The sequence below is a fragment of the Syngnathus leptorhynchus genome, chromosome 4, assembly GCF_054491065.1.
Source record: "Syngnathus leptorhynchus isolate UIUO chromosome 4, UIUO_Slep, whole genome shotgun sequence".
In the NCBI taxonomy this organism is placed as follows: domain Eukaryota; kingdom Metazoa; phylum Chordata; class Actinopteri; order Syngnathiformes; family Syngnathidae; genus Syngnathus; species Syngnathus leptorhynchus.
In genome coordinates this window covers 6,035,381-6,047,243 of record NC_141198.1, presented here as the reverse complement: position 1 = coordinate 6,047,243, position 11,863 = coordinate 6,035,381, and the positions used below count along the sequence as shown (strand labels likewise).

Below are 11,863 nucleotides of genomic sequence, written 5' to 3'. Positions count from 1 at the left end.
CTTTATTATAAAGCAGTCTGAGGCCACAGATTTGGGAAATATCCTAAAGTTTTGAGAATAAAGTTGCAATCTTGAAAGAACAAATCTTGAATATGTATGATCTTTTTTCTAGTCATAATTAAAGTGAGGGTTTGGATGTCAAAATTCCCACACAATCCTAAACATAGCAGTCTTTGAGTCTATAAATCAGATAAAGTGGTATCATTAAAATCATCAATCATGATAGTTGAGGAATGATTGCACATTAAACTGCCCACACTGTTAGATGGTGTGGTTTTTGTTTTGTTTTGGGTTTTTTTGCTTTTTTTTTCAGTGTGTGCGTGTGTGGGGGGGGGCAATTTCATTAGAGTAGCAGGACGTTGCATATATTTCTTCTAAAATTACTTTCAAAGCATCATTCATTCTTACCTTTTGGAGTTTAGGTATTGTGTGTAAATCATGCGTGTGATTTGTTGAAGTCACATTTTTGCATGAGGGTGAGGCCATAAACTAAACCGCGCCTCTGTTGAGCAACGAAGCTTCGTTATTGGGCGGCGACTGACTGCTTCGAAACAGCGCCCCTCCCCTTGGAGATGTGCAGGAACTCGCAAAGGGACAAGCTTTAGCAGTCAGACGGAGAACTCGCAAGTCGCAGCATCTTCACCTTTCTTTCTTTCTTTCTCCTCGGGAATATTCCTTACACAAGTGGTTTTACATTTTGAGAACTGGATCGAGGAATACTCAACTAGATAGAACAGTGAAGAGCCTCTTAAAGGATGTCATTTATTTATCGATAGGCAACTGATTGGTTCCGCACTGCGCACAAGCCTTATTTGGATTATTGAATTCTCTTCGGATGAATTTGATCATGAACGGATCTGGTAAATGATTTTTAGTTCGCTGTCCACAAAAAAATTATCCGCGTTCTTTTACGCGTTCGGACCCCGATGAGAGATCCGACCAGTGGCTCCAGATCGTTTTTACGCAGCCAGTCCCAGGATCATATCGTCGACAGTGGTGGTGCTCGCCAAACAGGAGTGGAAAACCCGCCTGCGTGCAGAGCCAAGTCTCCGTTAGACCCGTCACGTCAGGCCAAAAGGCTCCCGATCAGGATTGTAAAGATGTTGACGGCGCACAGCGGCCACTTGCTCCACCCGGAGTACCTTCAACCCCTTCAATCCGCACCAGTCAGCATCGAGGTGAGAGGCAAACACAAAAACAAACCTTCAAACTAAATGATAACCTTGATCGGAGACTATATATTTAAAAAAAAAAAAAAAAAAAAAAAAGGGGGGGGGGACCCGATTTACTTGAGGTTAAATTAATAAATTAAATGTGATACTCTTTTTTTCATTGATCAAGATTCATTTTCTTAGCTTCAATTCCTGTTCCATATGCTTTTAGAAGTTGCACAATAATGAGATGTTCATGACTTTTCTCTGTGATAATGTATGATAATAGAGCGTCCACACAGTTTAACTGTGCAATACGATTTTATTAACGTGATATAAAATTTTCCCATGTTGGACATTTAAAGGAGATTACAATGACACTTAAAAGTTTTAACATCACAAAATATTCCCTTTTTTTTTTTTCCTTTCCTTAGCTGGATGCCAAAAAGAGTCCATTAGCTTTGCTGGCTCAGACATGCTCTCAAATTGGCAAACCGGACCCTCCTTCCTCTTCCAAGCTTGCCTCCCTCTCCTCCGGCAGTTTAGGAGACAAAGAGTCCACGAGCCGATCATCCAAGTCTGGAGAGCAACACCACTCCTCGGAGGACAAATCCAGCTTCAAACCTTACTCCAAGTCATCGGGCGAATGTCGTAAAGAAGTTCAAGTGTCCAAGGGCTCTTCAGATAAAACTTTCAGGGTGGCCAACGGAATCTCGAGCGGTGGCAGTGTTTCCTGTCCATCTTTCCCACCCCATTCCAAATCACCAAGCTCCCCTCAACTTCACATTCAGAGCCAGCCTCATACACAAAGTCATTCCCCATCCGCACAGCCACTGCCGCACTCACAGGCCTCACACATGGACAAGACTGCCAGTTTGGAGCAGCCCAGCTCGGACATTAACAGCAGTGGAGACAAAAAGGACTCAGATTCAGCTAAGTCGGTAATGGACGGGGCTCAGTTGGCCAACTCCAGCCACATACGGGCCAGCGCCAACTCCAGTAATGCCAGTTCTGCCAGTAGTCCACGACCTGACAGCAAGGCTGACACACAGGCCTCTCAGGGTAACCTGGTCTCTGGCCACATTGCACCTGTCTCCCCTTTTAAACCAGGACATTCTGTTTTTCCATTGCCTCCTGCTTCAATGGGCTATCATGGGTCCATCGTGGGAGCCTATGCAGGTTACCCCTCACAGTTTGTTCCTGGCTTGGACCCTACCAAGTCTAGTCTGGGGTTAGGACTTCCAAGTAAACACCCTAGTTCCAGTCCGCTGACCGGAGCCTCACCGCCGTCCTTGATGCAGGGCTTGTGCCGGGACCCTTATTGTTTGACTTACCCTAATGCAGCCCACTTGGGAGGAAATAACTGTTCCACCTGCGTCCATGATCCCTCAAGTCTCAAGTCTGGCTTTCCCCTGGTCTACCCTTCGCACCACCTGCACTCCTTGCACTCTAGCGCCTTGTCTTCCAGCACCACTCCCTCTCTGTCGCACCCGCTCTACACTTATGGTTTCATGCTTCCCAATGAACCCTCACCACACGCCTGTAACTGGGTGTCTGTCGGAGGTCCCTGTGACAAGAGATTTGCCACTTCAGAGGAGCTCCTCGCCCACTTGCGTACCCACACAGCTTTACCTGGGATGGTGGAGAGTAAACTCTTGTCAGCGTACCCTTCGTCCATTTCATCGACTGCCTCCTGCCATCTTCATCTCCCGCCGCACAGCAGCCCGGGCTCCCTGCCTAGCTCCTTCTCTCTCCGAGGGTCCCCAGGCTTGGGCCTGGCCCGCTACCACCCCTATAGCAAATCCCACCTGCCTGGAGCACCTGGCCTTCCCATGCCATCCATACCCTCATCTTCAGCTTATTACTCCCCTTACGCTCTCTACAGTCAGAGACTAGGCTCGGCCTCTGCCCTCGGATACCCGTGATATCACAAATAGCAGTGACTTTCACCGTCTGCGAGAACCATCTTGAACTCTCCGGAGCAATCCCGAAGATCGACTGCTCGCAGAAGAATCTTCAGCAGTCGGGGCACCATTCCTGTCGGGAATACCACCTGTTAGCCTCACAACTGCGACTGGTGGTGTTTGGAAGCCACACAGATCCGATAGACATAAATCTATTAATGATACCAATAAGCAAAGCTTGAAAATGATGAAATTGTTTTTCATCTCTCGATTTTGTTATTTGTTTCTTTTCTTTTTTTTGATTTCACCCAAAACGGAGATTCTGTATTTATTTTTCACACATGCGCCTGCTTCAACTCTGGGGGAATTTTATTCCTGTCCAAAAAAAAAAAAAAACTGTTACTCAAAAATCTAGAATGATTGAAGTATATTATCGTAATGGCTAGTACACGCTCTAAAAATGTTGCACCATGATAAAGATGAACTATAATGCTTGATTCTCGATTATGTCTTTAACTCTCCCAAGGTTTACTTTATTCATCTTTGAATGCTTATTCGGACTCTGGAGACGTGCATGTCAGTGAAAATTATTTTTATTTGTAAATACGCAAAGATGTAATATTTTTTCAAGCCTTCATGTGGGGCATTGATTTTGGGGTCACAAATGGTACAAACATAAGAAGACCAGAGGTCAAATCTGTTAATAGACTGTAATATTCAACCAACTTGGGAAAGTCTTATTTTATTAAATAAATGATTCTTGATTGCATTTGACTCGTTTTCCCTCATTCTTAAGTATATTTATACACGATACAATGCAATTGAGCAGCTGTTGAGCACTCAGTCTGTCTTCATTGCACTTAAATAGGTCTATTCATAATTCCAGCTGTTCTATGCGGGGCTGTGTGTAATATTTCATGGCGCATATCAGTTGACAGGGCTGTCCCAGAGAGGGCATCCTGGGTCACATTAGCACTGTTAGCTGAGGACTTCCATCCCTCCTCCTCCTGCCAGCCCTCCTCCCTCCATCACTCATCGACATTGCTTTTGTTGACTAGAGTGCAGCTTTTAATTGCTGATTCCTGTTTGTGAGGCCCCAAAACAGCCTTCTCAGCAGAGCGGATGGTGGAGTGGCGTGGCCACTGGGTCAGTGGGACTTCAATAATGACTTGAGGGACACTCAGGATCACCTCACTCTAACAAATAGACCTGCAACACAAAGGCCATAAATGACAAAGGCATGTGGTTATTACAACAATATTCATCAAAGTCCTGATACCATGCCTGGGGAAAAAAATGGACTGGAACTTTGAGCATGGAGGCTTCCATCCTAAAGTTAGTAACCTGTATTTTATTTTTATTTTTTATTTTTTTACTGCATTTCTGTATGTCAGCAACACTGACTGGGTTTTAGTAGCGACACAAATTTGAAAGGAAAGAGCCAGTTCGTCTTCTATTGGAGTATTTGGGTGCTGATAATACATCTGTCTCTCCACTCTATTTGGCTGGCATGCTGTCGGAGACGATGGCACAGAGCAAAGAGTCTCCGAGGTGGCTATTGACCCTGACTCCCAGACTCCTCCTCTCTCGCGGTTCATTAGCACTCCAGACAGGGAAAGGCAAGCACAGGTGTCACTTGACAGGACCATTAACAAAATGGATGACCCTCCCAAACCACAAGCAGCCCCTGCCTCACCAGCAAGGTCACAGCGCCCTGATCACCAGTCTGGGCAGCTCTTTGGGACATTACACAGATTATTATTATATATATATATATATATATATATATATATAAAAATATATATATATATATATATATATATATATATTAAAAAAAAAAAATATATATATATATATATATATATATATATATATATATATATATATATATATATATATATATATATATATATATATATATATATATATGTAGAAAGTGGAGCAACCCACTCCACTTGAATAGAAGCCTCCATCTGCACTCTTCCAGCTACTGACTCCGTTTTGATGGAATTCTAAATGTGGTGAAGGCAAAAGCGAATGCAAAAATATTACATTTAGTGCTGTCTTGTTTTTCCAAGTTCTCATCGTGATGTCACTGTATTTACACTGGATTGTGTTGCCCCCTATAGTTATGTGGCAGAAGTACAACGCCACCTCATACTGCAGTAAAGCTTTCACATTACATTGAATTAAATTGTACATTGTGATCTAGGTTATAAAAAGGAATGTCACAAACTGCAGGTATAGCTGACGAGCTAAGGTGGTAGGAAATGGTTTACAGCAGAGGTCACATAGAGGGGAGAACTTTCAATCATGTCTGGAGGTGGAATTAATTTCACTGTTGCTGGTTTGCACTCGTTCATCAAATGCTTCACTATTCTCTCTATTCCCTTGCTCATCAGTCTTCGACATCTATCTCCCCCCCACACACTCTCTTGCAGCTGAGTCAACACCCACACACTCCATTTATGTTGCCTGTGTGGGGCTTGTGTGCTTGTAGAAGTATGTGTACCCAGCCTCGATCCTTTGTCCGCAGTAGTTGACATGGGAGGCAGGTCTCAGAATTTCTGTTGTTTTTATACCATAAAACAGCACCGCTCATTTACAAAACTTAAAATTACTTTTGGGATTGTCTTGCAGTGTCAGTGTCCTTGTTCCATTTCTATAATGTACTTACTGTATTGCATATAGCTTATAGTAAGTCTGTAGAGACCAGACAAAAATCATTTTGGGGGATTTGCTACAATAGGTCCCAATGATGTAGGCAGCAAAATTCACCTGTTTTTATCCTTCTCAGGGGGGCGGACATTTTGCCACTTACTGTCAATTGAAAATGACATCACTGTTGCCATGTCTCAGGTCACAACCAGCTCACCAGTCTTCTGTTGCTGAGCTTTGATTGGCTGTGGCCCGAGACCCGGCAATTATGATGTCGTTTTCAGTCGACAGCGAGTGGCAAAATGGCCGCCCTCTGAGATGTGGATTTTGACTGTTTTATTTATATTCTACATACAAAGCATTAATCAGAGCACTGTGTTTCGACTAGTTGGGCCGCAGAGAACATATGTATTGCAAAGAAAATGTTGGGGTTGACATTCCTTTAAAGATGATGACATCAAATAATGGGACCTTACCATTTTTCATTTGATCATGACGTAACAAGAAACTACAACCCGTTTGCATATATTTGTTGTTGTTGTTGTTATGAATAGATCAATTGGACTAATGATTGAAATGCCTGTATCCGCATTGACACCAAATGTATTTGTGTCTAGCTCTGAATAGTGGCTTCCATCCATAAAACATTTCCTTGTTTTGCAACCAACAAAATATCCCCTTTCACACTTGGCAGAGGTCACACTTCAATAACCTCTATCTGTTCTGAAGAGTAAATGATATCACTGCAGTACCAGGAAAAGATTGATAGTCCAAATCAAAGTAACTGTGACAGATGGTGATGGAGAGGACTAATATTTTCCCCCCTGTGAGATGCCGAGACACTGCAGAGTGCCACTATGAGGTCCCGAGCAGCCAGTTGACAGCGCCGGTGATTAATGACGACAGGGTGTGGAGCGGCTCTTCAATTAGAGCCAGCTCTTACTCAACTCACCAATGCTGCTGACAGCCAGGACAGAGCCAGAGAGGGAGACACAGACAAGGGGGCTCCTTTTTTTTCCTCCTGTCTATGTCTCACTATCCGTGTCTCTGAAACAAAACATTAACCTCAACTCCATGACTACCACCTCTGTGTTTAACATCAGGACCCAGTACAGAGCTTTTGGCATCAGACAGTGACCACAGTGTTAAAGCGGGCCAGATGGCGTGAACACATCCCTCGTCAAGCTCTGTCACACAAAGTCTGTTCTGTCTCTGCCTAACTCTGCGACCGACTCCTCCAACAGCCCTCTTACAATCCCAACCGCCTCTTGTACAACTGCACCAAGTTAGAGGGATGCAATTGTACCTTGCCTTATGAGTTTTATTTCACTCTGTGACAGGCAATGTTTTTAAATTTAAAAAAAAAGTGAACTGTATTGCAAAATGAATGAGGATAAAAAGAATGAAACAAAATAAACTGTATCTAATAAACAATTGTCCGTGAAGACAAGCTATAAATCCTCATAGTTGTTGCTGAACCCCACACACGGCATGATAATTCAGTCAGTTTGGGCTCAGTGTGCGATTGGCTTTACAAATAAGAATATCAAAATAATCTGCATAGTTAATAAAGACTTTATAATAACTATGTGTGCCCTGTAATTGGCAACCAGTTCGGCATGTACCCATAGAACGCAGGGATAGGCTCCATCACGCCCTCGACCCCTGTGACCAAAGCGGTTCAGATTGATGGTAGGTAGGTATGATGGATGGATGGATGGATGGATGGATGGATGGATGGATGGATGGATGGATGGATGGATGGATGGATGGATGGATGGATGGATGGATGGATGGATGGATGGATGGATGGATGGATGCATGGATGCATGGATGCATGGATTGCATGGATTGCATGGATGCATGGATGCATAGATGTATGGATGGATGCATGGATGCATGGATGCATGGATTGCATGGATTGCATGGATGCATGGATGCATAGATGTATGGATGCATGGATGCATAGATGCATGGATGGAAAACAGCTTGTTCCAACCTACAACAACAATGGCTATTTCTAGTCCCATTGTCAAATGGACTCGATATTTGGTTCTTTGAGATTTCATGACAAGCACTTAGCCTGTGTAAATAAAATGAAACTTACTTTGCTTGGACGTGGAAAACTCCAAATCCATTGGTGTTTGTCAATATTAACAGCCCGTACACGTACCTGGGGAGGATGAAAGACTGTGAGTTATGATATAGTGCAGTGCTAACAGTACACTCTGTATCCATCTGGATTCCATTTGTCGAGAAATTGCAGCAACTATGTCACAAGTCTTCGGAAATGAGCGTGACCTGGCAGGAAATGAGGAGAAGTTCAGATAGTTCTGATTCATGCTATGACTGACAATTTGGGTTTGAGTTCCAATTTTGGACAGTCTGCACTTGTAAGGCAGCCACTTTATTTATTATAGTTTCTAGCTCGGTTTTAATTCTTCCCTGAAGATATTCTTGTGCCATTATGATCACAATCATCTGCTAAACTAGAGGACAGGGCACACAGGTTATGCGCCTTATAATTTAGAGCATCACACCAGAAAAGAGAAGCATAATGGGATATGTGATACAAAGTAAACTAATAAAACTAAACAGTATGAGGCAAACCAAACCTTTGAGAAAAAAACTGTTCATACAAAAGGGGAAAATAACAAATAAATAATCTAGTTCCTTAGCATTCATCTTAATCTATTACAGAGTGTTGGTTTGATAACCCTCTATATTAGTAATCTTGTCTGAGAAAATTTTGACCTTTGACTTTGTTTATTCAATTAAATTTAATCTGTGTCCTAACATCAAAAAAGATTTTCAGGTCACACATTTTCAACATTATTCAAACAAATGTGACTCATTAAAATGTCGGTGGTTGTTGTCCGTGATTCAGGGCCTTCCATCGGATCTCTGTGTTTAATTTAGTCTGAGAGTGACTCACTAGTACACACATTCACACTCAAGTTTATATTAGCAGAGTCCTTGTGGTTTCTGGAATAAGAGTAAAAATAAATTCCAACAGGCAGTGTGATTATTTTAACTCTTTTTGTGAACCCTTTTAGATGTAGCGAGAGCCTTCCTCACCTTTATTGCCTCCCTCCTCCTTCATCTTTTCTTCAATCATTGTATACTACCCACGAGCTCCCTAAGTAATCATAGCGCTTATGGAATTAAAAAAAAAAAGAAAAACTTCCCATATAGCAGTTGAAGCCAAGGAGAGGGCGGGAAGGGAAGAGAGCTGATTATCCAAATACAGTCATTAAAGGGGAAATGTGTTTTTTAAGCTGTCAAGATGATTAATGGGCGAGAGCAAATCCTCACAAATGCTCTTGTTTAGTCTAACTGGCAGACACGATCCTGCCCATTGATTTATGGCAGGCCTGCTGTGTGAGACCACAGTGAGGTTAGAAGTTGTGAGTTTGTGAGTGTGTATCTAATGCGAAGTGTGTGTGTGTGTGTGTGTGTGTGTGTGTGTGTGTGTGTGTGTGTGTGTGTGTGTGTGTGTGTGTGTGTGTGTGTGTGTGTGTGTGTGTGTGTGTGTGTGTGTGTGTGTGTGTGCTCGCATGCATTCACACTTGATTGTGTGCATATGTGCGGCTGCCTGTGCTGAAGGTAAAGTGGGGGATTGTGTGCACATGCATATGTTAGCATATACAGTACAGTGCAAAAGTTGCTTTTCTAATGGCCCTTTTGCACAGAAGTCAGTGTCACTTGTAAAACATGAACACAGCCGGTTTTGACAAATAAATACAGTATTATTGCTTTTTGCTTGTGTACTGGATCAATCGTTCTTGTTTTCCATCACGGTTAAACTGTAGTTGCCTGTTTCATGTGTAGTCAAGCTTAGTTCGTCATTGTTTTTGTGTATAAGCATAATTGGGGACAATTCTTAGTCCTTTGTTCGCGTTGTGCACTTGTTACTATAGTTTTGCTCAGGATTTTTCCAGCGCCCTGCTCCCATTATGTTGTTTGCATTTGCCCCTGTTTCTTGTTTTTTGTGTTCGTCTTTTGCTGATGTAGTTTTTTGTTTGTAGTATTTGCCTTGTTCATGTTCTCCGGCTCCCTTGTTTCAATAATACAGCGTTAGTTCTCATTTGTGTTCTGGCTCTGCTTTGGGGATTGGCATTCTGGGCACACGATCGTGACAAATAATATTTAATTGCATTTTATTTATATTACATATTATATTATATATATCCGAAAGTTTGGCCTTTGCATTTTGTTTAATTGTTATAGCTTCACCCAACCACCGTGTCTTCTACATCACCTCATGAGGAATGTGATATTTTTCGAGACATTTCGATTGGTGCCATTTATAGTAAACCAATGTGGGTTATTTGGATTAGAATTTGAGATCTCAGACTCAAAAGCAAGTTAATGATCCTGAAGCAAAATAGTGTTACAACCATACCCGGTCCCTCCTAAAGTAGTAGAACGATAACAACATTCAGTCGAAAGCCAAAAACCCTTTCATAAGAATTGTGTCATATAATTAAATATGACAATAAAAAATGTTTCTAGCTTTGGAGGACAATACTGTTTCTAAAGAATTGGGAATCCTTGTGTCTTTATATACTGTGCAGCCTGCATCAAAGGAGAGGGAGAACTAGTTATGGGTTAGGGTTACCAGTTGTTATGATGGCAGAAACAAAAGAGATTTTATATTATAGAGCTGTCTTCCAAAACTCTCAATTTCTAAACTGGTTTTCAAAATGTCCGTATATTGAGAGGATTCTCTTTTCACTTATGACAAGATACTTAAATTGGATGAGCAATCTGGACAGCAGATGATGCCGTTGTTTGGATGTTTACGAGCATAAAAGAAAAACACCAAGTCCTTGTAGTCAGACATTATTATGACAAATTGACATTCAAACACAAATTTTAAATGAAAAGGGTTGTTCAAAACAACCCTTGTCCTTAAATTATCAAATAAACATAGCTGTGGATATTTATGATGTACAAAAAAAAAAATGTACTCATGATGTAAGAAGATGAACTCATCTACCACACGTCATGGTGAAAATGTAAGGTGCGCACCTCTGTCTTCACACACAAAACAAACGATATATCGTAACATTAATGGTTCTTCTGAGAAAGAAAGTTTCTCATCCCAAGAAGGTTAAGTAGAAATATTTCAAGACTGAGCAGTCCGGTCCAGTCAAGCTCTCCTTGGCTTGTTTCAGATGGATGGCTAGCAGCTGTTGGCCCTCCAATCTACTCCCTCAGCACCACCATTAGGCCTATCTGTCTGCAATTTCCTCATTCTTCCTCAGTTCTCTCTGAAGTCCACTGTGATCGCTTTCCCACACCCCCACAGCTCAGCTCAGCTCAGCTCAGCACAACACTGTACTGTAAATACAATGCAGCTAGATTCAGCCTCAACAGACCGGAACACAAATTCACAAATTTCCCTGTCCACCCACACGCAGGCATGCACATATAACACAAACTCTCACACACACACATACACAGAGACATAAAACCACCTCTAATATTTCTTTATAAATCAAAATCAGGCAGACACCCGTGAAGAAAATGTTATTGGGTGAGTTTTGTAGTCAGCTCAATGTAGGAGAACACCGAGAGGTCAGCTTTAGCAAATTCCACTGGAACCTGACTCTTTAACACTGTTTGGCTTTTCCCATATTCTTCTACGTAGGTACGAGTAAACCATGCTCAGTTGCACAGACATGCCAGTTATGCTTGTGTATTTAGTTATTTATTAACATTTATGCATCTTCATTCATAGATAACACACACTTAGGGCTAGACGGGTTAATGAAAATGAGATATTCTGCAATTATCAACTTTGATATCGAAACTAATGAAAATAAGACATGGAGTAACAAAAAATGCAAAACCAGCATACATTACTTAAAAGATGGATTTTCTCTTTGTGCAATGGGATCAATAAATATCCCTGGAGTCGGTGAATAAGTTGGGGACCTTTTTTTTTTTTTTTTTTTGCTTCATGTCTTATTACTTTTTGTAATTACACTGCACCTTTCCCAGTAGACCTCAGTGCTGCCTGGAATGTTAAAACACAGGAAAATACTACACACAAGAAGCCATACCTCTAAATTTGGATTTGGTCAAGGACTTACTAAAATGATTGAGATAATATGCATGTTGGTATGTCCAAAATGTTCATAT

The 11,863-nt window shown here is 41.7% G+C and overlaps 1 protein-coding gene across 1 annotated transcript; it reads left to right on the top strand.

The window, feature by feature from the left end:
- Window positions 1-619: 619 nt before the first annotated feature.
- znf703 (zinc finger protein 703) lies at window positions 620-3,814 on the top strand. Its single transcript, XM_085909960.1, has 2 exons — window positions 620-1,178; window positions 1,586-3,814. The coding sequence occupies exons 1-2, from the start codon at window positions 927-929 to the stop codon at window positions 3,074-3,076; spliced, it is 1,743 nt and encodes a 580-aa protein (XP_085766086.1). The 5' UTR covers window positions 620-926; the 3' UTR covers window positions 3,077-3,814.
- Window positions 3,815-11,863: the final 8,049 nt, after the last annotated feature.

Bases quoted from the DNA above. Each gene is read 5' to 3' on its own strand.
- znf703 (XM_085909960.1), top strand. From the start codon at position 927: ATGAGAGATCCGACCAGTGGCTCCAGATCGTTTTTACGCAGCCAGTCC. The intron at 1,179-1,585 runs GTGAGAGGCAAA...TCCTTTCCTTAG, and splicing joins CCGCACCAGTCAGCATCGAG to CTGGATGCCAAAAAGAGTCC.